This window comes from Prinia subflava, chromosome 3, assembly GCF_021018805.1.
Source record: "Prinia subflava isolate CZ2003 ecotype Zambia chromosome 3, Cam_Psub_1.2, whole genome shotgun sequence".
NCBI classification, from domain to species: domain Eukaryota; kingdom Metazoa; phylum Chordata; class Aves; order Passeriformes; family Cisticolidae; genus Prinia; species Prinia subflava.
Window position 1 is genome coordinate 45,967,791 of NC_086249.1, and position 25,239 is coordinate 45,993,029.

Genomic DNA, 25,239 nt, shown 5'->3' on the forward strand with positions numbered 1-25,239 from the left:
ATAGCTTGGCATCAAACCAAGCTATGATACCTTTTTTTTCTTTTTTAATAAAATCTAGTTTTGTACCAAATACGAAAAATGTTCAATGCCACTTAACCAAGATCTTCACTCCAGGAGTAGCCTTGCACAGGTTTCCATGAAAGCTGCCTAAAATTCCCTTCTTTTAGGTGTGCCAGTTCCCAATTCTAGCATCTTTCAGTTTCACTGATTATCCCTCAGGACACCAAGCTTGCCTGTAATAGAACTGAGCACAAGGTACAGAACAATTATTTGGAGGAAGAATCAAGGTGCGTAGGAAGAGACATTCCCATCTCCCTTCTGCACTGCCAGAATATTGCAGCATGAGACTATCAACGTTTTAATGAGACCAAAACACTTCCCTGCTCACACTTACGCCTAAATCTCACTGGAGTGACAGGGACTAAACACCTGGGACAGGGTGTCTCTTCCCTGGGACACTCTAGCATCACTGTCAACATTTTAAAATGAAACAAAGAATGCTGCCAAAACTAATAGGAACCTGGCACAGTTGTTATCTGCAGCTGCACAAACCACTGCAGAATAAATGAACGTTTACATGACCGAGAGCACCCAGTGTAATACTGAAATGATCACGGCATGAACTCAGAGTTGTGCTTTACAGTCACCATCCTATAACACCCAGCTCCTGAATACTTTTTTCAAGTACTCCCTTCAATCTCTCTCTGTCTCCAAAGCAATCCGTCTCCAAAACAAAACACCACAGTACCTCTATTTCTCTTGTGTACCTTCCCCATTTGGCAACAGAACAGCCAGTTCAGAGCCCCAGAGCACACTGGTTCAGGAAAGCAAAATGCCTGCCCATCTGGTGTCTCTAACACAGGCCTTCATCCATCCTTGGCCTTCACTAGCTTACTGCTCACCTACTTCAATTCACCAACGTCACCTTCTTCAATTTCCGTCATTTTTTAATTATTATTATCTTCAAATCTTACAGATCACTAGGTCTCTGTCATATTTAGCTGAGTAATGGACAACCTACACAAACACCATAGCACTGACCTATTTTCACAAAAAACTGCTGACACATCCCAGCCTTAAAAAAATAAAAAGAGAACTGTTTGATGTTATAATAGACATTTCAGTACAGCTCCACTTCTCACTTACTGGTTTATCTTACCCTTTTCATTAACTGGGTTGTGAGGTTCTGTAGTGTATTCACAGTGTATGTCTTGATAAGGTGCATAGCTTTAGAAAGGCATTGCTTAAACTTAGTCAAATATACAGGATAGTCTTTAAAATTTGGCTGAAAGAAAGAAAAAAAATCCATTTCAAATAGAAATAGTAAAAGCCAAAAATTTATCCAAACTTAAAAATAGTCACATAACTAGCTAGCTTGTACAAGCTAAAAGCACTGATTTACAAAAATTAAGCAGAATAATAAGTATCTTCAATAAAAATTTCTCAAGTTTATATAGCACCATCCTTAACTTCTTCTTGAATCTGGCAGAGAAAACTTTTTACAGGAAAAAAAAGCATTAATAAAGTATGAACACATAGTGGTGACAATTTAGCTAAGATTAATAGAGAATGACTTACATGTGATGAAATATATGCGATACAATCGTCAAGCTTAGCCAGCATGGGAATGAATCCTTCACTGTTCACGGACAGCGTAGGGGAATTCAGTTTCTTTGGAAAACAAGACAAAGCATCATTGTAAGGAACCTAAGAACATTACTGTTGGTGACTGAGTTGAAAAGATCAGTACACTTTCACTTTCTAAGACCATTGACAATGAATACTTACAGTGTTGATGTTTTCCAGCTCATTAAAGTAAGAAAGTTTCTGCTGGATGTTTTCAGCCAGGTCAACAAGCTCTGACTATTAAAGAAACAACAAATAAAAGAAAATCATCAAGCTTGCATGTAGCTTATTTTTATATATATATATACACACATGTAGGTATAAAATTACACCTTCCTTTCAGCTCTCAGCACACATCACTGTTAAACAGCTCCAAGTAGCTTGCAACTAATCAAGTAGAACAAAACATGCAGAATACAGCAGTGCTCTCTTACCAGAGACTAACACATTAGTTTCAGTAGTATATTTAAAATAATATATACTACAGGTTTGTCAGTATCCCACAGACAATGCTGCATACAAACAGCAGTGCTGCCATCAGTACTGTGGAAAATTGTAGAAATTCTATATTTCAGGATTAGAGTCTTAAAAAGTTCTCTCTTATCCAGTCTGACTATAAAAGAAAATATTTGTTGTATCCCTGTTGCAGCAGTTCATCAGGAAAAATAAAGCATCTGGGAAATAGGCTCCCAACTTTAAGAATCTTGCAGTAACCAGCTGAAAATACTTCTGCAAGTGATATGAATTATTAATTCCAATACAGTTTGAACTTGTCAGGCATCAGTTACAAGAGCTGCCCTCAGCTAGCTTTCTTCATTAAAGCATATACTGACATAAACTGAACATTTTACTGCACAGCCTGACACCTTAGCTGCAGGTAAAACACACCCAAAAAATTAGGGCCAAATTAAATGGTTGGATTGTTACCATAGCTCACATTTTCCCAGCCCAAGAAAAAGAAACTTTCATTTAAGGTGTCTTAGCAGTTCCCGGTAATCCTTCCATCAAAGATTACCTGCTCTTTCAAAAGCTGTTCACAGGCCTCATGCAGCGTTCCTGTCTTTGTGGACACAAAAAGATACTGTTTTTGTAGTGACTCCAGGTGCTGAAGGGCACTATTCACATCATTCAAGATAGCATCACACTGCTCCTGAAAGCCAGACAAGTAATCCCTCATCTGTCTAGAAAAAAGAGAATCAACAGATAACAGAAGTAAAATTTCCCTTTCTGTATTTGCAAATTCAGCTGCCTGCAGGGACACTGCCACCACTTTTCTCTCTCTAGGAATAAGAGATCACTTGCATCAAGCAAGAGTGCACAATAAGCAGATGTTTCATTGCCTCAGAAATAACAGAGCTGATGGGTCTGGAATAGCCACTCCATTTCCCTGACATTCCTTACAGCAAGCCTACCTAGAAAGCAGCAGCTCGCTCCACAGCTGGTCTGGAGCATGTGAATACTGTCTCAATGGGCACCACAAACACACTGACTCCTGCAAGCAGCCAGATTCCACCTGCCCTGCTCCCAACAGGGGCGTTAATTTGGGTCTCTTCTGTATATTTTTCAGATTCCATTTAGAAATTACTTTTCCTCTCCTGCAGTAGCTTAAATTATCTAGAGGATTCAAAATGTACTGTGAGGACTGAAAGAGGCTTAGATGAAATAGATCCTGTGTCTAATATCACCAGATTTGTCTAAGGCTCAATGAAGACAAAAACTCTAAATGATAACTAAATGTTACAACAAGCATTCAGCTTATCTAAGTATGTTAAAAATTAATTACGCATCAATGTCAGATAAAAATTCCGAGTTCTACTTTACCACTCACAAAGCTGCAAGTAAAACAATTCCCTGTATCCATGTGCAGGGATACAGGCAAAGCACTTATTTATTTTCCTCCTGCACTTTGGTCTCCTGCAGACAGTAGCACACTGGCCATCCTACAAACCACTGTGCATCATGGCACACTGGAGCACCCGTGTGCACCACTACGAACATGTCAACTGACAAAGTGCAAGCCTGCTACTCCTTCTGAGCTCTTCATGATCAGGATATGCCTCACCCTCTGCTTTTAAGAAAAGTCACGTCCTCAAATGTCAGAGCAAAACAGAAAGAAACAGCCCAAAGAAGAGCAGAGGAAAAACAGAAGAGGAAATACAGTAGCATCTCTTTGTGGCCAAGGGCAAGTTTGTGAAGTCTCAAGGTGGAAGCCAGTTTACATAAAAGCCACCAGCAGATCTAGCTAAGCCATTCAGCTGTACTTTAGACTCCCAAGGAGTAACAGACAAAGTCAGTGGGAAGGGGTTCTTCTGAGCCTGATGGGAAAGTCAGTCACACAAAAACAGATGAGAATGGCAAGACTCAGAACTGGAGCTGAGCAAAGTGTCAAGGAATGCAGGGAATGCAGATACAGAATGACAACCATAGTCACTGGTGAGCCAAAGGTGAGAACAGAAATGACCACCAGCCACATCAGCTTACACAGTCTCACCCTCAGAGGATGCCATTCCAATAGCAGCAGCAATTGAAAAATCATAGGAAAGCTTAGATTGCCTTTGTCTACAGCCCTGTAAGCCACAACTCATTCCCATCTGTGTAACTAATACTGGGCAGTTTGGAAGGAAATCTGCATCCCCCTGAACTGCTCTGCCACCCAGGCAATGGCCCTTGGGAGTGAGGCACACAGCCTTCCAAAGCTTCTGCTGCTCCAACACACTCCCCCACTCCCCACCGGCTGAACTGAACACGTGCTAACATCAATGGACAAGATGAAGTCCTTCACGGGTGGAACTGCTTATTCTGAAAAGAACTGAGGAAGAGCACGTACCTATACTTGGCACCTTCATCTTGATCCATCTGTGTTTGCACCTGAGCAAACCAGGAGAAGAACTAGAAGAGATTTTATGGTGTGAACAATATAGATATCACATGCAGTCAATTAAAAAAATCAAATCTATGATCTATGAAATGAAGATGAGCTTTTGTTAAAAACAGAGCTGTTTCAGAATTCGGTTATTAATCTAGGAAACAAATTCCTCACTGTGGGTCCCTTCCAACTGAAATATCCATTCTATTCCTTCACTGAGTTAAACTGAATTTCATCTGGCTTTATTTGCATAAGAACAAGGGTATCACATTAGGTAGTGGGGGTTCTACTTCAAGACCAACACCACTTTTCTGAAGGGGTGGGTGCCTTATTCTCACATTAGATTCCACTCCAAATGTAGTAAGTACCTGTCACTTCAGAGCTAAGACTACAGTGATGTTTTTCCCCCAAGTTCTCCCTTACGCATCTTGAAAACGGCCCAAAAGATTTTGAAAACCCACCCAAAGCTAGGCAAGACACACAGAAACTAACAGAATTCTCTGAAGAATACTGCATCTTGGAGGTCCCTCGCTTACCTGCTGTGCTGTTTCAATCCTTTCATTCTCCATCCCCAGTGTTGCAAAGCCCTTCAGAAGGACATCCTCTGTGGAGTCTGGCACGGCAGCTGTCAGCAGAACGGGCAGCGACTGCGACGTCAGGCTGCACAGGTCCTCAATGGGAAGCTGCTCACAAAACACCACAAACTTTGGTCACATAACAGCTTGCTGACAATTCGTATGTGCAGCACAACTACAAAGCAATCCAAAGCAGTAAGATGAGACAATTACAGGCAGCTACTTCTGAAGATAAAAATGCAACAGATATTTTATCTATCAATATGATAACCGCAGAATGATTAAGTTTACAAAAATCTCTGAGATCACTGAGTCCAACCATTACACCAACAACATCCACACATTTAGGAACACCACACAGGAACTGTCAGATTTTTTTTTTTTGCCAGACATTCAAGGAAAATTCAAAGCTGGTGCCATAATTTGTTCAGAAGACAAAGAATAGCTCTGCTGAACAGGAATTATTTTTTAGCCACAATTATTTTGTTTAAGCAAGAAAAACACAGAAAAAAATAACTTGATATAAATTGTATTTAAGTATGATCAGAGACTATTAATTAGCCTATATGGAAGAAATTAACTCAAGAGGAAAAATACTATTACATACACTTAATTAATATAATATCCTCTTTAATTATATGATGATGAATTGTATGTTTCCTGAGAACACCAGTAGGGTAAGACCAGAAAACACTGCTTAACTACAAATTGGTATCCCTCTAGAAAACAATTCACTTAGTAAAATATTCCCTGGCTGATAATATTAATCTGACAAAAAAAGAACCATCAGGATTTCAACTATTTGAGAAAAAACAAATTGCCTTACATTGTCCAACTTCCACAAACCCCTCTGCCCTGCCCCCCAAAACAGGGCTGACCCCCGCAGGGGAGCCAGGGTTTTCCTGTGTCTAATAGAGAGGGAAAGGTGAATCCATCAGAGCCTGTGTTTCAGGACAGCTGAGACACCACTGTCCCAATTCCCTGAAGAACTGTGTCTTGGCTTTGCTGCTTTCCTCCCTGGCAAATAGAGTACCTGCCTTGTTGCAAAGCTGGTTTAGATCCTTAAGCACATCCTCTGATAGCAGGACATCCTTCTACAATCACTTTGGATGCCTGCCAATATTTACTTTTTCCACACTGCTTACACAAAAAAAAAAAAAAAAAAAAAAAAAAAAAGCAGGAAGGATTAAATGAAACAGGTGCATTTGGGGAAGGAATTGCTTTACACTGTCCCTTTTGCAGTTCCAAGCTTTCAGACACTTGCTGAGAGCAAGCTTTGTTGATGTTATGGCACTGTGTCTTGCACTACGATTCTATTTAAATATAAACCTTCTTCTGAAAAGTGTAGTTAGGAATGCAAGCATTCTGTTCCACCTCCCTTTGCAAACAAGGGAGTGTTCATAAATCACCCTGCCGGAGTTTAGAATTTTATACAGTGGGAGACCATGTCCTCTACGGTGCTGACAAATTATTAAGCTTTTTACCACTATTCCTGGCTTCCCTCAGTTCGTTCGAGGAAACAGTTCGTACCAGGAAATAACGCTGGTGCCAGCAACTATGCACTGGTAAGGATCAGTTTAACAGGACCAAAAGAATGAACTCCATGACTAAAGCTCCCAACTTCACGAGGACAAATGCTGGTGGACTGAGGGAAGCAGCGAGGGCAGGCAGAGCAGGAAGCCCGTGGATTCTCAGGGGAAAGCTCCCACGGCTGCCTACGAACCCCTGCCAGCCGGGGCGGGCGGGATGAGGCTCCTCGGGAAGGCTCCCGGGACAGGGGGCAGGCTGGGGACGGGGCTGCGGGCGCGACCCAGAACGCAAAACGCCGCAGAGCGCCCCGAAGCCCGGCACAGCCGCGGCCCCGCAGGCCCGGCCGCTCCGGGCCGTCACCGCCGCCCGCCTGGCGACGTGGCACCGCGGCCGCTCCCGCCCCCGCCCCCGCCTTCCGCCCCTCCGGGCCGGGCAGCGCCGCCGCCTCACCTCGGCAGGCACCGGCAGGTTCTCGGCCGCCGCCTTCAGCTCCAGCACCGAGTCGGTCTGGCGGTCGCTGAGCGGCGCGGTGGGCTGCGGGCGGCGGTCCCAGAGACTGAGGCGGTCCCGCACGTCCCTGCCCGCGGGCGGCGGCTCCGCGGGCGGCGGCTCCAGCATGCTGCCGGCGGCGGGACGGGCGGCCGGGCCGGCACGGGCCGGGAGCGGCGCCGGGAGCGCGGCGGAACGCCGGGAGCGGGGCGGCGCTTCCGGGGGAGGCGCGGAGCGCGCCGCGCCGCGTCGCGTGGCAGTGGCGTCATGGCACGGGGCAGAGAGGGGCGTCAGGAGGGGCGGGCGGCGCGATGGCGCCCTCTGGCGCGGGGGAGGAGCGCGGGCGGCGGCGGCGGCACCGCGTCTCCGGGTGTATCCACAGGAGCCCAGACTGGCCCGGAAAGCAGGATCCTCCCACGGGCCAGGCCAGCCCGGAGCCAGCGTCACCGCGGCAGCTAGAGCACGGCACGGAGTGCCACGTCCTGCCCCTCCTGAAACACCTCCAGGGACGGTGACTCCACAGCATCCCTGGGCAGCGCACTCCAATGTCTAATGACCCTTTCTGAGAAGAAATTCCCCTGATGTCCAACCTAAACCTCCCCTGGTGCAGCTTGAGGCTTGTGCCCTCTCATCCTGTCGCTGGTTGCCTGGCAGAAGAGACCGACCGCACCTGACCAAAGGCTTCTTTCAGGCAGTCCTAGAAGGGATAAGGTTCCCCCCTGAGCCTCCTTTTCTCCAGGCTGGACAGCCCCAGCTCTCCCTGCCCCTCCTCACAGGACTTGTGCTCCAGCCCCTTCACCAGATCCACTGCTCTTTCCTGGACACGCTCCTTCCCCAGCTGGGGGGCCCAGACCTGCACGGAGCACTCGAAATGCAGCTGCAGCAGTGCTGAGTACAGGGGGACAATCCCTGCCCTGCTCCTGCTCGCTGTGCGGTGCCGATCCAGGCCAGGGTGCCCTTGGCCTTCTCAGCCCCCTGGGCACACTGGCGCACACTCCTCAACTACTACTTCATTCTTTTGTTGCCTTCGGGGCTTAGCAGTCAGTTCCAGCCCATGTTGTCCAGCTAGCTGTCTGCAGCTTCCCCCCACGTTAACTGGTACAGCGCAGTTACTATCACTCCAAAGTGGCAGATTCCTCATCCTCCTCAGAGTTAGTTCATGACATTTGTCCTACCACACGTGATCTCAGAAAAAATCCACTTGGCTTACATGCCTGATAAACTTACTCTATTGCTACACAAAACTAATCTGATGTATCTGTTTTAGACCAAGCAGTTTCTGTAACAGAGGGGAAAATGGTCTTGCTGTTTAAAATTGCCAAAGAACAGCAAAAACCTGTGGTCAGTGTATGTTATCAGCCACAAGTCACAGGAACACAAGCTTTTAACTACAAGAAACTTCAGTACGCCTTGGTTAAATAATCAATAACATGGACCAGTTCAATGCCAGCAACGGCTTTCCTTTGTTAAGCACCTCGAAGTATCTGAAACTTCAAAACTGAAAGCAGTTCTAAGTCACCACACTTTACATTTTAATGCTTTTAATAGGCTTGAAAATGTAAAACATATACTCTGCTTACATAGCATACAAAAATATTTACAATTTTTTTATTAAAGCACAGAAACAGTTGTCAGGAAAAACACTGCACATCAGCATACCCCTATATATAGAAAATGTTTTACCTTAGGAAAGAAAGTGCCTTGTGCATTTTAAAAAAAAAATCTATTTGTGAATTCAAGATTAGTAATTTTAAATGAGTATAGCAATTTTGGTATCACAATGAAACTTGAGTGGAATGCATGATTCTATGAAAAACGTGTAAAAGACTAACACAAGGCCACAAAAACCCAAAGATATGGATCCTGCTTTGCCGCCCTTTGTAAACACAGAAGATCCATCCTACGACTTGCATCTCACATATTCCTTTTTCCTGAAATTCAACAACAGCACTTATCTTGATATTTGTGGAGTTAATAGCCCTGAAGTTTTGATATACCTTTAAGCCTAAAGGTCATGTTTATAGAAGCTGTGGTTGATTTCTACGTCAAGTTTTTCTTTGCATGTAACAGCAACTTGAGCCTCTTTGGTAAATGAAAGTGTTCACCAGTTCTGGACTTGGGTGTCTTTTTAAAGAAGGAAAGCAGTCTTTATAACAGATTGACTTTTGGAGGGGTTGGTTCTTGTCACACAGGCACCCACATGACAGAGCCCCACTGCGCAGTGTAAAAGAGCCAGTAACCAATGGTTCTTCCCAACGATGGAAGAGGCATGGAAAGTTTCTCAGCAAGATCAGCAGATGGGCATGAACTTGCTTGAACTTCATGCCTACTTGCAATTTCCATATGAATATGTTGAAGAATCACTTATGCTGAAATCAAGAATTATACACTGGAAAAAAAAAATCTGTCTTCAAAAGCTATGCAAAACTGTCAACTGTGGCAACCACACTTGCTAATGAAGCTGGATTATTCCCAGAAAATTACGCAGACATCTCAGGACTTAGAACGCAGGAAATCTTCAAAACCAGAAACAGATTTTACATTGCAGTAGTTATTTTGCCATCCTGAAAGCCAGCAAAGATGTCTTGTGACACTTCCAGTTAACTGGAAGCTTTAAGGTATTACAATCAAATTGTATACATTTCTGAAAGCAGGAAAAGCCCAGCTCCTTGGTTCTGCTTATCCTCCCTTACAGAAATACTTTTTTCCTTTACAGAAATATTTTTCTTTTCCTTCCTTTATGGAAATCTATGGAAATACAGAAGAAAAACCCTTGTTCTTCAACTCTTATAAAAAACTATACTTTGAGACTTAGATGCACGATGTTGCATTGCAGATCTTTTCATTCAAGAACACTGAAACAGCTGACAGAAGGTATTCCACCATGTTTGGATCAGTCTGGAAAACAGTGCACATCTCCACTGAATCACGTGCACGAACCATGGTTACAGGAGCCAGTTTGCCTTAAAATCACTTGCACGTTCTTCTCACTCAGTCTTGCAGTAACCTCTTCCTTTGGCCAGCAGCTCAGACGAAGAGCAAACACTCAAGACAACTTGCACATTGCTCTAAACTCTGAGAGTACATTAACAGAATTCTGCACACAGCTCAGCGTGTCAGGCATCCAATTTCTTCAGCTGTTCATATGTCAGAAAGAACTGGCACAGCTGATTAAGGAAAACTGTTTCCTGTTCATGCAGTGAAAACTGGTCACTTCACTACTGAAGGTCAGCTGCATCTTTGTGCAGCTGTGTTCCACCCCTTGTTCCTTCCTGTGCCATGCTGCAGGTTGGCCACTTTTTTATACAATACTAGGCAGAACAATGAAACTTGCTTTAGGGTTGGTGATAAAAATTACTTTCCCATCCCCTCTTCCTCAGGATCTTAAACCCAGGACTGAGTAGGCAGGATAATACTGCAAAAGCCCTTAAGAGTCTTTACTCACTTAGCTTTGATGGGCTAAAGAATGTTTGTTTATTGTAGAAAACATTTCTACCATCCCACTCCCCAGGGCTCTGATCAGCTGGCTCTTGAAACAAAGCCAAAATTGTGAGACCAAGATAAACAAAAAGATTGCATCAGTAACTGCCAACAATTCCCCCAGTTCTGGAAATAATCCCTATTCCAAATTCACCTGGTGAAATTTGATTGACACTAGGCTCATAACAAAGGAAATGGACAGGTATGAAATTGGAAGAACAGAATTATTTTGTAAGATCATATTTTAGTACTGACTGTGTGAATCACAAATTCAATCTGACTGGAAGCAGTTGACTAAAAAAAAAAACCTTGTCATCTGCACAATTTCCCATTCAGAAAGAAAAGGGAATATCTGTGCTCATATGACACTTCCCACACTGAGTAATTCTGTAAAGAACAATACTTGCTGTTGTATGGCTAACTTAGTAGTTTTGCACACCTGTGGAAAGGATACAATGATATTCCAAGGACCAAGTCTTAACCAGTTTGGCCAAAACCCTTTATACAGAGCAAAAAAGCCTTCATTCTTCCATGTCTAGGGAAAAAAAATAACAAGAACACACTTATGTAATTCTTTTTTAGTGAGAAATTCAGACAGCATCTCAGCTAATAAGACTGTACCAGACAAGGGGGTGTCTTACTCCTGTAACCTTAATTTAAATTTATTATCTGACAGGACAAAGAAATGCATTTCATTAGATGTAAACTTGCAGTTCACATTTGGCAGCCCCTTGAAGTTTGCTGCATGTAACCTGCAGCTAACATTTGGCAGTCCCTTGAAATATTTCAGTTTGCTTTATGAACCTCAAAAAATTTCACTGGACAATGTGACTTGGACAGTTCAGTCAACAGCTGGACAGCAACAGCTACTACCCATTCTTCTTCATGTAAAAGGCTACCATGGTCCCACCTCATACCAAAGTTAGACTTAAGAAAACAAATCAAAGTATTCAAAATCAGAGGCTGACCTTGCCTCTGGCTGTATTATGCTTTCCATTATGCAGTAAGCAACATAGACAGCCATCTGTTCCCAAAGATCTTATTCTTCAAGGACTGATCTATGAAACGATCATTTTCTGTCAGCCTGACAGCATAAAGTGACAGTGCTGCTGAGATCCTTTCTCTCCTCATGCAAGCACCCAAAGGAAGTAAGGTTCTGCAGCAGACACTTTCTTCCTGCCTTTCTGTCAAGACAGTAAATACCTTTCCCACTTGAGTGCATTACTGAGAGCATTGTCCTTTTAAGCATTATGGCAAAAGGCATATCTAAGTTATTAGGGAACAACAATTTTGAGCTCTACTACAAAATGATTGCTTGGTGGCAGCAGTTTCTATTTATGATGATACATGAACTACTTACCTGTAACAAGCAATCCAAAGTGCCCTTGTAGGCTGCGTGTGCCCCATGTTTTTGGCTTTTCTGATTCATCATGCGTGTTCTTACAACATCAACTGGGTTGGAGGCAAGGGCTCCAGCTAACCCACAAAGAAAACTGGAACTAAGAAAGAAAGGTTTCATGAAACCTGATCTACCACACAGATGTACCAGAATTTCCCCTTCCCAGGAAACACACAATAACAATGACTGTTTAATGTTTCTAGTTAAAAATTGTATCAGCTAATGGATGTGAAAAGTTACTTTTCATTTACTATAAAAGTGCAGTTTTGAAGACTTTCTATACAGCTCTTACCTACAGTATGCTTAAAAAGATGGTTGTGCCCCGGGAATAATTTTGGACTGTAAATTTTTTCTAATTTCACTTTGCACAGTTGAATGATTCAGACCACCCACAAAACAAATTTCTGTATTTCAAAAGAAAGCTAAATTCAAATGCTAAATAAAATTAACTTCCATGCTACGATTTGAGATGCTGTTACATTAAAAGTTATACACACATCTGAAGTATATTTACAGCTAGACAGATGATAGAAAATTCAAAAGACTCATCTCTGCTGTAGCAAGAACTAACCAATCATGAGCTATACAACCAGTTACACAAACTTACAGGAAGTGAGTGTATACTGTATCTCCCATATATCCAGACATAATTATGTGCTTCTTGGTAAGGTCATACACTGGCAGCTCCACTCCAACAACAATAGCAGCTCTCTGTGCTGTCAGTGATACCCCCTGGCAAAAGAAAGGATGCAGTTGAAGTTTAAAGTCAACCTTTGTGCACTGTTAGAAAAGCCAAAGCAAAATATCACAAATGTCTTAAGAACATTGCAAATTCAAATAAGGGTAATTAGTACAAGTCTTAGATGTCTGTGGTCCAAAAACACAAACGTGAAATAACAGCTAAATCACTTGTCCACACAGAATGGCAACTTCAGGTCCTTGAAGTTATTTTCCATGCTTAACATCTCAATTCTTGCATCAACAGTCAGCTAAAACCTCAAAGCCAGTGTGCCTTTGCTGCTAGCTGAAAAACTGACAAAGTAAGGAAAATGAACAGAAAACTGGAGATGAAGAAACTTAATGAGAAAAGCACACTAATAGCAAAACATTCCTGTTTTCCAGCTGTTTCAAAACAATTATCCATTTTGGCTCTTCAGTTGTTATATAGCCATTGGCTATAATTGGCCCAAGAGACAACCTCTATGACTGAACACTAGAATTCCTGAGCTAGAGGGGATGCTCAGTAGCTCCTTTGCTTCCTAATGTTCTTTAGGCTATGTTTTAAAACAGACAGAGCATACAGATTGAGAGGTGTCATGCAAACTGTTCCTAGAGCCAGTCACCCTAGCCAAATCCTACATTTGTCTTCCCTGTCCTAAGTGGCAGCTAATCCTCACACCCAAGGCTGGCTGTAACCCTTCACCAAAAAGCACTGAGACACCAGCAGTGAAGCAGTCATGACAGGTGACAGACATTAGATCCTCCGTATTTCAGCTGAGAACACTGTAGGAATACATGACATTCAACTGAGCAAGGAAGTGTAATTGAAGTGTAAGATACACATCAAAATAAACTTGCCTTCCATAATCCTTTAGTGCCTTCCTTTTGGTAGATCTGTATGAAGTTGCCCATCATTCCTCCTTGAATCGCTCTACCTTGAGCTTGCATTCTGATCTGAGAGTCATTTGAAGGTTCAATTAGAAGATAAATACAACCAATAAAATAATAAAAACAGATTAAACTATTAAGTTACAATTGCAAGTAGTAAAGTCAATTTCTCTTTGAGTATAAAAGCAAGAGCTGACATTATCACAACTACAGTGCAATCTTTTGCCTTAACTATGCAAATACAGCTGCTAATTTTGAACAAGTATGTGGCCGAATTCTTCGCTGCATCAAGTCACTTCTATTTCTGTATGGGTACCCTGCTCCATTTAGATAAGCCTGGCAGATGGGTTCTGCAGGATGTCCTTTACAGTGTTCTCACAGGAACATGTTGACATGAAAGGTTAAAAACATTAATGTTTCAGCCACTGAGAACCATGGTCTTCAGCCCTGTAGAGTTATAAGAACATCCTTAGGAATCTGCCAAGGTAACTTCCAAATACAAGTTATCAACAAGTGTCTTTGTAAGTAGATGTAATTTTAGGAAAAAACTAATTGAAGCCACACTTGAAATACAAGCTTATGTTTGAAATGCCACTACACAACCACACTAGGCACTATGAAGGATTAAGCTTTTTAGTAGTTTCAGAAGAACATAGAGAGTTTTCTTGACTTCCTTTTCATTAGGAGCAGCTGTGAAACTCACAAGCTCCAGTTTTATAAGATAAAGACCATCAACTTTTTCAAGTCACTGACTATGATTGAGCTAACAGATTTTTAAAGGTGGTTGTTCCACAAATTCACTTTGAATGACTGATGCTGGAACACCATTTCCTTGGAACACGGGCTTGTAAAGCCTCCCTACAGTATTAAGGAATCATGCAGCACGAGTAGCATTCACTGGAACTCTTGCCTCTGAATTGATCTTCACGTATTTTGAGCTCTAGAAACATCTAAGTGTAACAGTGTTACTAAGAAGTACAGAATAAATATGCAGTGTGGCTTCCACACTAACACTACAGCAAAGTTATTCTCCCCCACACTCAAAAATGTGGATCTAACTACCTCCCCAGCCTTCACCTTCCTCATGCGTACTTCCAAATGGACCAGGCGGTTCCAAGAATTCAGCATATTACTGATTTTTTAGATGTTAAGAGATGAGAATAAATAAGGTTACAAAACAAATCCTAGATTCATCAGGAGACTGTTTTTACTTCATGAGAGAACAAAAACTAAAAAGACAAGCTCTACATAATTACCTTTAAGACATCTGTAGGGTTGGCAATAGATGATGAGATTACTCCCGAAAGAACACCACACAGAACATTCATCATGAGGGTTTCATCTGTTTCACAGACAAAGAGTTTAGTTGCAGATTTACAAAGCTTAAGATGCATTAGGACAGGATGATGCCTCCCCTCATTTAACCAGAGAGTGCCAGCTACAGAAGCCATAAAACCTGCTCTGACGAGTTACCCTTGCTGACTAACTTGGCTGTAACTGGTATAAGGAATTTCTCCTCAGTAGACTTGTTCAAATGCTACAGTAAGATACCAAATGGAAACAATCAGCTTCAAGCAAATCAGTCCTCAATTAAACACAAAATAACCACTCACCTTCTGGATGCTCAACAAACATTCTTTTTAAGCTCTGGTAAGTGCCTATTTTTATAGTTCCATATGAAGCTTGCCGTAGCATTGCAGGTGCAATTCTGTAAAAACAAGCAGCAATAATGTTTATGCTCAAGATCTCAAAAACTCATCAGAAAATTCTTCCTAGTGCAGAGATATCTAGCAGACAAAGGCTTGTTCATTTAAATCAACAATTTAAATTCACTATAAAAACAAGATTTGAAGCTTTTTAGGTTTGCAGTTTTTTTAAAATAGAGCCTGCAAGAACATGAATTAACTGTGAAGTGATTATTACTATTAGACCATGCTTCAACTTGTAATCTATAAAATAACTGGCAGTCATGTCTGAAATGTAGTTCCCTCACCATCCTGCATGCTTTGAAGAAAAGCCTGCTCATATATAGACAAAGGTAAATTGAGTTTTAGTTCTGAGAGACGGAACAACCATAGCAGCATTGCAGAGAATAACCTTATGCTTAGCTATTTTGTTCCATGTAGGTTTTGTTGCTTGAAGGTTTTTTTTTAAACATGAAATGCTATGGCAGTGTGCAGCACTGAAGGTATCAAAGCTGTGTCTTCCAACTTTCAGATTAAGGCTAGCCAAATACCTTGTAGTCCTGAAACCCAAAAATTCACATACAATGGGCTTATAGTTTTGTCAATAGACTGTTCACAAGCAATTGCTGCAACTCAGTTAATCTTACCCAGAATATAAGGCTTTCAGTCCTTCTTCTCTGCATATTCTGACCAGTGCATGCACCATTCCACGGTAGCGGATCTCTTTGTATTTGGCATCATTAACTTGACCTTGAACCTGGAGACGTGTTTTGGTCAGATCAATGGGGAAAGTACCTTAAAGAAAAATCAGTGATAACATTAATGCCTAACTAAAGACAACAGAGAACATCATACAAGAAACAGCAACATCTATTATACATCATAATATGTAAGAGTACTCCCATGGGCAAGAAGCCTTTCTTACCAAGATTTTCTTTTAAAGAAGTGATTCACATTCTATCACCTGGTTTCTTCTAAAGACCTGTCAGAGGTCCTGCCTACCTCCTGTGTTTACATTGCACGTTCACTATATTTTCAGGCAACACAGCATTGCCTGGTTGTAAGCAGCCACACTGAACAGGACTCTGCAATCCCCATCAAGCATTGAGTTTGCATGTGTATTCTACCAATACCTTTGAAGAGGACATCACTGAAGGCAAATAAATTCTGTAGGACATGCTATACAGATTCTGGCCTAGTATCTGGAAAAGCATTAGCAGCAGTACCTATTTCTGTTACTGCTTTCCTGTATCCTACTGCTATGTTATGTTCACAACATATTCTCCATGCTCTCCTTATGAAAGGATTCAGAAACCATACCCATCCAGGAAAAGGATCACCTTAACATTCCATACTCACCTAAGCACTAACAGGAGTCAGAATTAAACACATCTGTTCAAATGAGGCTTACCAGACAAGCAAAGCTTTCATGAATTGTTTGTCTTCCTTAAAAGCTTTTGGAATTATTGGCCATATTCAGTCAAGTCAAATGATGACATGTTTCAAACTCAAGTTTGCACATATTTCCTAAGTAGAAATCCTTCCCATCCCTGGAATCATTCAAAGTCAGACTGAACAAGGCTCTGAGCAACCTGATCTAATTGAAGATGTCCCTGCTCAAAGCAGAGGGTTGGACCAGATGACTTTCCAACCCAAACTACTCTATGAAAACAAAACAGTTTAAAGTGCTATTTTATACTGCATCTACTTTAGTAGACAGACCTTGCATGCAAGCCCACCACATGCTGAACCACGTCCTGCTACAATGAAAATCCAGATTTCCTTTATTTTCATGTACATGCATTTCAGATACAACTTTAAAATTATGTTGATATTTTGGGTTTGCCTTTAGAGCAGTACTAAAACATCAGATGCCCTGTCTCAATAGCAATTATTCTGTGTTGCTCACTATTGAATTTAAGTGTTCAAATCTAAGCAGCCACTTACATTCAAGAAAAGATAATTTAAACTGCAACATAGATACTCAGTAAAGCTAAGAGGAAAATTGACAAGAATGTGATTTGTTTACTACAGCAAAGCAGAAGCTGTATCTACTTACGACCACTGTTTAGGAACAGATCAAACAAACACCAGATAATAAAACAGAGGCAAAATAGGTATAAAAAAAGACTCACCAGGAATGAGATCTCACAGACACAAGTGTTCTGACATTACAGCAGAGATCAAAGCTACTCTTCAGTCAGCATTAAGCCAAAAACTCCATGCTGCAGACCACCATGTACTACTGTGTCACTGGCAGCATGGAACCAAACTTGTTTTACATCGAGACTATCCAAGTAAAGAAAATCATGTCAACAGTTAAAGCAAATGCTTACCACATTCTGCTGTGATTGATGCTAAACCTCCATAGATAAAGGGCTTCCAGTTCAGTGCTGGCATTATTGGTTCCTCTTTCTGTGAAAGAGGAAGATTTAACACTACTGTAAGTACATGTCATAAATATACATTTTACTTAGTAAAAACTTTGTGCCTGGTCCATTTAAAATGGGCTTTTCAAACATGAGTAGAGAGTAAAAAAATCATAAAAGTGAAAAAAAAAATTACCTTTACAATGAGAAGAAAGATAGGAACCCCATAGAAAGGCATCTGGGTTCAAATCAGTGTCTGCTATGTATTTGGGCCACCACTCTCCTCACCATGAAAGTTAAAGCAGTTTGTCTCCCAGGCTCAATGTTAAGGAGCACTGCAGTGAGTAGCCTCCAAGGATTTTTACCAAGCTGAACTAGTTTGACCACATCCTGCAGTCATTACAGAACTTCCTTTTTTCCAGTTACCAACATTGTTTAGCGTGAGCTAAGCCAGTACATTTGGACAGAAAATAAGGGTGCATACACCATTTGGCTTCCATTCAGACCTACTTCTGCTACTAGTGTTCTCAATATTGATTCTTGTGAATGTTACATGAAAATTGTGTCAATTAAGTGAATTTGAAAAAGTGACCACACCTTGTAATTAACTATAGCGTAAGCTTTAAAAGATGTTAAAGTAATCTAATTATATTAGAAAAGAGATAAGAACTTCAAAACCAAACTGATTTGGCCAATATAAGACTGCCCTTCCCAAAAGCAAGCATGTCTCTCAACATCTTATTCTTCCCCTTCCTCAGAATATAAATAGTTTTCATTCCCCATTTTCTATAATAGCCCCCAAATTATAAACATATATCCCCCTACAGTTATTTTTGCCAATTAATTTTAGGGGGAAATTGTACTTGAAAACACTTCCCTTGGCACTTACACTCCTTATTATTCTCCCTTGCTTAATCACCCATAGTGCCAAACTGGAAAATATCACAAATACACCAGTTACTTAGCCCAGCCTTTTGTACAGCTAAACCTTCTTTAGTCACTTCCTCTAGAAATGCTAATTTCTAAATTTCAGCACCTAAATGAATTGTCAGAAGTGCAGACACTCAGCAGGCCTGAACAGTTTCTGCAGATCTAACTTTCCTTTTATCTTTACTTCATGAGTTACCTGGGTCTTCTGACACATAAGAAAAAGAAAGAAGCTAAAATCACACAATTTCACATAGTCAACACCTACATGCACAGAAGGCCATCTTACTCTTTAGACTGCTGCAGAAAACACCATTGATGGAGGAAAAAAAAAAACAAAGCCACAAGAAAGGGCAACTAAGGTCACTCCACTATACTGCCAAGAAGAGTGCAGTACAGCGGTCTGGACACACAGGCTTAGGCCATGCCAGCTTTTCAAAGTGAAGGAGGCAGAGCCACATGGATATGGCACTGCACCAGAGGCCAGTTCCAAGTTCCTCTTAACCCTGTTCTGCCATGATTAATGGCAGATCATTTATTAACAGAGACAAAGGCAAGCTCAGTTTACTCACTATCTGCTACACACCTGATCTTTGCTCCTGAGAAACTCATCAAAACTGATAGCTAAGCCCCCCTCCACCATATTAAAACAAGTTTTCATCTATCATAAATACCATAACACTAATAAAACTAAAATAGTTTTCTATTTTAGAATAGAAATAGAAATTTTCTCTTTTCTATTTTTCTGTTGGCATGTGTAAAAACTTTTCCTGTTTGTTTCATATTTCACCCTGCCTAGGCAATGAAGGCTAGTCACTTTTTCTAGGTTATTCTGAGCATGGCCAAATAAAGTTTTCAATTTGCACACAGATTTACAAATATCAGTTGAAGCTTCAATATATAAATAGGATACCCTATTGCAAAAATTTTATAGCACACTGTTCCTTTGACAGATCCCAAGGTGAAGATCAAGGTATGTACATCTGAAAGGCTTTAAGGTTTCATCTCCTGCTGGTATGTTAAACTAACAATATGAATCTTTCAACTTCTAACCTCCAGCCCTCTTCTTCTATATTTCCATACTTTAGGAAGAAGTATGAAGAAGAAAAAAAATAGAGCAAAGAGGGATAGTTTTTCTCAGGAAAAAAAAAAGCAAAAAGACACACCAGCCAGTAATTTCGCCCCATGATCTCAGATGTCTCATCTCCCGCTTATATTCCAAATTCTTGGTTTGCTTCTTAGTCAGAACTTCTTCCCTATATCAATAAAAATAGTAAGTGTCTCCTCAGAAGACTTCTGTATCAGCTGAGTGTCAAAACAGTTAAAAAGAGAATCCAGCCATCATTACAGAAAAAATTAAGGTCCACACTTTTACTAGAAAGATACTGTCTTTACAAAATATAGATTGCCATACCCTGAACATCAACGATGTCAGAGGGGATACTCGACCCTAAAGGACCTTGGAGTGAATTAATACAGATTCATCCACACACTTTCTGCAGAGATCAGAAAAGAATCTTCTTTCTTTTAACCACAGCGTGCCTGGACTAAACCCATGATCCCGAGTTCCATAAGAGAATGAATCACTTAAATAGCTCGATATTATCCCGACGGGGAACAGACTTGAGAAGTCCCACATCGAATTATACACTGGTTGAAAACATCACTAGCATACTAAGCACACAGTATACTCAAGCTTATAGAAGTTTTAACTATTTAAAACGGATTCGGGTCTAGGGAGGCAACAAAGACTGTATAAACTGCACACGAAAAATGGTCTCCCATCCTCCAAGACCCGAGGGGAGGCGCCGCCACCTCCCCACTCACCACCGCGCCCTGCCCGAGCCCGTGTCCCGCCGTGCCGCTCCCGCCGCTCCCAAATCCCGGCGGCGCTGCCCGCGGCCGCGGCTTTTGGGGAGCGCGGGGCTCCGCCCCGGGGCGGGCTGGCCGAGGGGCCGAGCCAGCAGCGGGCTGGGGAAGGGGTGGGTGCACAGCCACAGCTGCGTTGAAGGGCCCGCCGAGCCGGCTGTAATTATCCGCGAAAGATTAACCACGCTGACCGTGCAGTCAGAGGTCTCCCCTCGCCGCTGGCCTTGGGAGGCTGCTGGGCTGGCGCGGCAGGCTGGCATTTTCCATTAGCATTCCTGTCCCAGGAGAACGGAGCGGCTGTATCGGGTGTTTCAGCGCTCCCCGGTTAAGGAGCGGGTCTCTCACCCGCAGGGTTTCTCCTCATCATTACCTGCAAGGACATTAATTTTGCCCCTTTGCGATCGTAAGGGCGCCTGTGCCGCCAGCGACAACTCAGCAGTATCCGGGCTGAGCTTTCCCGAGGCGGCCCAGGAGCCTTTACCCACCTGCCGTGGGGAGGAGCAGAAAGCGCCAGGTGGGCTTCAATGGCCACTTCGCTCTTTAAAATACCCTTCTGGATATTTTTGGCAGAACAGTTACACAGATGATTCGGCAGCAGTAGTAGCATTACACAGTTCTGTGCCATTCTAGCTGTGTTCCATTGCATTGCCAGGGCAGAAATGATGGGCTCAGTAGATAAGCTCTGCATTGCTGTGTTAATGCATATCCAGCGCCTGTCCGGAAGGGAAGGGGCTATCCAGAAGGACACGTCTCAGCCGCTGTACAGGTGTCCGTGACCAGTCCGTGAAGATTGGATGACATCCAGAACCTCCAGAGCCCAGAGCTCCCTGTGAAATAGTTGGAATCAGCTCTTTTGCTGCCCCTAAAGGCAGAGCGTTCTGGCAGCTCGGTGCTTTCTGTTTCTGCCTGAAGAGCTGCCAGGAGTGCTTGTAGGGACCTGGCCCGGGTGCAGCCCTGCTGCCGCTGTCAGTCCGTGCCTTGCAGGCCGATGGCATGCCTGACCCCGAAAGGGCAAAGCTTCCCGCGGGATTGCTCCCCGCGCCAGCCCCAGGGCAAGGCTGCAGGCTGAGAACCTTTATTTAAGCTTATTTATTTGGCTGGTGCAGAAAGGGGGTAACACCCTCTCAGCCCTCATTAAGAAGCTGGTTGTGGCTTTGCATGCAATCCTCCATAAAGCATAAGGAATCCAAAATCTGGGTTCCAGTATGCTGAAAGTGCTTCATACAATGAAAACAGTTCTCTTAAGCAATCCAAGTCTATTACAGACTTCCCACAAATTTTACATTTCAGTTGTTAAAGGATGGGTAGCCTACAGAGCTCATGCTCTAATCACAGTGTTGCAAAGTTGTTTTTGCAGGTGGGCCTCACAGAACTTAGCTACAAACTCCCACCTCAGAATTGGTATTCACGTTCAAACCCCCATCCTGAGACTCCTAGTAACTGGCTAGTACTTTACAGGTTTTATATCTACAGCAAGTAGTACTACAATCTTACTTGAGAGAAACTTTGAACAGCTCCTTTCTTTCTTTTTGCACAGAGACCCTTTGGACTGATTCTAATACTGAGTAATTTTGCATTTTGGTGCTTCTCAAATTTCTGCCTCCTTTTAAGAAGGACTTTAGTTCCACTCTGATCTTGAGTTGGGCAGCTCCTTCTGCAGGCAGATGGGTTTTATTACCTCTGATGAAAATCAGTTCCTGCTCACATGTTATATCTTGCACCCAATCACATTTCTTAAGTACCTAGTTGCTAGTTCTCAGCTGTGTACTTCTGAATACAGAAGAATTCAGGTTAGCTTTTGTTACCGCTAGTGACTTTTGCATGGGTCCTCTGAATAACATCTTCTGTTGTATTCTCAACTAATTCATACTATGTATGAGGTACGTAATGCTTCTGGCAACAGACAGGGGACTGCTTTTGGCAAGCTGCCTTCAGCCTGGCATCTGCGTCATACCAGCATTGACCTAGGTGCTCAGCATCTTTCCACATGTGCTATTACACAGTCTTACAACAGCTTTATCCAAGTGCCAATTCTTTCCCAGTGGGCTGTGTAGAGCTGCAGTTTAATTAATTAATTCCCAGACCCTTAAATGTACTGCTCCTAAATTTCCTCACACATTTTTTGTTTCTTTTTTTAAGCAAAGGAAGACAGCCCTCAAACCATTTTACCAGAGAGCTCTGCTTTTTGTGCATTCATTCCTGTTTCACTATTTCCACTGCTGCCTAAAATGGAGAATCTTTTCACTTCTGGTCTCTGCAGTGAAGACAGTTCTGTCAAGTCTCCTACTGCTTAAATGAATGGTTAGTGGAGAGACACAGATGGCTACAGGTATTGTTCAAACTGCCTTGTCATTTTGTCACTAGCTGTAACCACTTTCCAGTTACCTTTTTCCCTTGGAAACTTGCACAATTATTAGTTACATAATTGATTTGCATTTTTCGTATTCCATTGGCAGCATGCTGAAAGTAAGTCTAGGACAGGGGAGTCAAGAGCTCCCTGCCCTGGCACAGCCTCCTCACCTTCAGTTGTTTGCACTTTCTCTCTGAAGGGCATTTCATTTGACTCTCAATCATACAGCAGATGACTTTGTTGGAAGAATAGACACTCGGTGTGCTATTGGCATGTGTAAAAATGTAAGACATCATAAATAGTACTTCCATTGTGTTTGCCAGGGGCAAAGTCTCAGCCTGGAGCACCCATCCAGCTATGTGTGGTGCATTTCAGGAGGGTTGTAGAGAAAGCTAGGAAATTAAGGCTAGGAATACAAAACAAAGTCTGTGAGGAAAAATTGAAAGCAATCGTCTTTTTAAAAGATTAGGATAACATAATCTTCAAGACTGAAAGTTATCCATAAAGAACAACCTAATTATCTGTTCACCATATATTAGACATAGGACAGACTTTCTAATGATGTGGGCAGTGCTAGATGAGACTGACTGTGGAGTTTTCAGTACCTTCATCATCACAAATTTTTAAAATCTGTTAAGCAGCTGTTTTTGAGACATAATTACAATCTGGATTACCCACCCCAAGCCTTGAGATGGACTGTCAAGGATCTTTCCAGCCCATTTTTTCTGTAATTATTCAATGACATTTCCTCCTCCAACTGCTAGCATATGTCATGTACAATGACAAGACAACTGAAGTTTCTAACTTCATGACAGAATCTACTGTGCAGAGGTCAAGGGAAAAGGAAAGTGAAATCAGAAGTAAATGTTATTTTGTAGTCTTCTTTTAATAAATATTTTTTTACAATCTGATTTGGGCTCTGGCATTGGCAGGAGCCAAAGGTCTTTACCGTGTCATTGTTTTGTGGATATAAAAGGGCCATGTTATTTGTTTTTAATGGGTAAAGGGTGAAGGAACGGAGGGCAGTTCCAGGCTCTGAGGGTGAAGGAACTTAGGGCAGTTCCAGGCTTTGAGTGGACGAGAGTCACATAGCATAATGTCCCAGCAAGCCAATTCTAGTAAATATAAGCTTGTAAACCAAACAAAATTTTCTGAAAGTGTTGCAATCTTGCAGCAGGTCCTGGGAAATTGATTTGTCTTCTTTTCTGAGACTCCATACAGAGATAATAACTCCTATGTACGTCACAGTGTTGGGCTTGATGTTATTTGAATGAGCAAATGAAAAGCTTCTAAAGTTTCTCAGATAGGAAGGCACTATAGGAGGCATTTCACTAGTACAAAATACTTTCCAACCTCAACAGGTGATCCTCCAGATCCTTGCTAAATAAAGATCAGTCACAGTTGCTTCACAGAGGCTTTTGTCCAACATTACACTGCACTAAACAAGTAGCAACTGAAAGAAGCAATGCCAATTTAAATGCTGGTAGATGCAACACAAAGAAAAGCAAACATTTTTCTATGTCCTACTAAAAAACAGACAGAATATGGTGTAAGATACAGCCTAACCTTTCCCGCAAGGGAGATGATTCAACAGTGAATGAATGACAGAGAGATTGACGTGGCACCAAATAACATCTCACATATGGTATGTTTTCTGCCACTTTGAGTACAACCCTTGCTGGCAGTACTCAATATCCAGGGATAGTCAGGAGCATTTGTTGGGGAAACATATATTTGTGGAAGTGTCTGCTGGGAGAAATACATATTTGCACTAGAATAACCTGTGAAAGCAGAATTGCAGTTGAAGAAGTTCTACAGTCAAAGAAATGTGACTCAAACAAGACAATGATCAGGGAGATGTGCTGGCAGGTGACCCCAAGCCATGTCCTTCACAGTGCAGGATTTAGGTTGATCAAAACACAGAACTGCCTGTGTAGGAAAATTGCACACTTTCAGTGGTATTACTTCTTAAAGGAGCCTCACTATTCTCCTTCCTGATTCTCAAGGTTTGATGGTTTTCCTCTAGTGTTCACTGAATGCCTTGCACTAAATCATTACCCAAAGAGTACAGCTTTTCTTCTGGTTACCCAGTCTGGCTTTGGGTAATCTAGCTTTTTCTATCAGCATGTTGAATACCATTTCCTTCCTTTTAAAATATGCTTTATAAAATTTTGTCAAAAGAAGCATTTAAGTACCTTTTTTTTTTTTTTTAATGAAACATTCTGAAAAGGCAGGATGCTTCCTGAAGAAGTATTCTCCTGCTTTGCAGGCCTGCTGATCCACAGGGTAGCAACACCAGAACTAACACAATGTTTGGCTGAGATAAGCTGTTTGCTTTTAACCTTGAGCAAGACAGGTTATTCTGCACAGCAGGGAAAAACAGCTGTAGGATTTTGTCCTTGTGGTGGTTGTCTGTCACAAAAACCACATCCTGAACAAGTCAGTCAGGACCTTTAATATGCAGTG

The 25,239-nt window shown here is 42.1% G+C and overlaps 2 protein-coding genes across 2 annotated transcripts in view; both read right to left on the reverse strand.

Moving 5' to 3' along the window:
* The window catches only part of COG3 (component of oligomeric golgi complex 3), a 30,983-nt gene extending 22,720 nt beyond the window's left edge, over positions 1-8,263 (reverse strand). Inside the window, exons 1-7 of the mRNA XM_063392129.1 lie at positions 7,048-8,263; positions 5,029-5,175; positions 4,454-4,515; positions 2,642-2,807; positions 1,789-1,863; positions 1,579-1,671; positions 1,160-1,285 (exon numbers count right to left, since the gene is read on the reverse strand). Coding sequence (XP_063248199.1) covers positions 1,160-1,285; positions 1,579-1,671; positions 1,789-1,863; positions 2,642-2,807; positions 4,454-4,515; positions 5,029-5,175; positions 7,048-7,215 — 837 coding nt within the window. The 5' untranslated portion in view covers positions 7,216-8,263. The remainder of the gene's footprint in view (positions 1-1,159; positions 1,286-1,578; positions 1,672-1,788; positions 1,864-2,641; positions 2,808-4,453; positions 4,516-5,028; positions 5,176-7,047) is intronic.
* Positions 8,264-8,667: 404 nt separating this feature from the next.
* Positions 8,668-20,476, reverse strand: SLC25A30 (solute carrier family 25 member 30). Its single transcript, XM_063392130.1, has 11 exons — positions 20,382-20,476; positions 19,721-19,810; positions 17,595-17,673; positions 15,906-16,053; positions 15,187-15,281; positions 14,830-14,915; positions 13,544-13,639; positions 12,573-12,697; positions 11,927-12,065; positions 11,021-11,101; positions 8,668-10,244 (listed from the first exon to the last, which is right to left on the reverse strand). Exons 2-11 carry the CDS (start codon positions 19,739-19,741, stop codon positions 10,203-10,205), a joined length of 912 nt encoding a protein of 303 aa, XP_063248200.1. The 5' UTR covers positions 19,742-19,810; positions 20,382-20,476; the 3' UTR covers positions 8,668-10,202.
* Positions 20,477-25,239: the final 4,763 nt, after the last annotated feature.

Bases quoted from the DNA above. Each gene is read 5' to 3' on its own strand.
- SLC25A30 (XM_063392130.1), bottom strand. From the start codon at position 19,741: ATGGGGCGAAATTACTGGCTG. The intron at 13,640-14,829 runs GTAATTATGTAG...AATGACTCTCAG, and splicing joins ACCCTACAGATGTCTTAAAG to ATCAGAATGCAAGCTCAAGG. The intron at 12,698-13,543 runs GCAAGTTTATTT...TTCTTTTGCCAG, and splicing joins GCACTAAAGGATTATGGAAG to GGGGTATCACTGACAGCACA.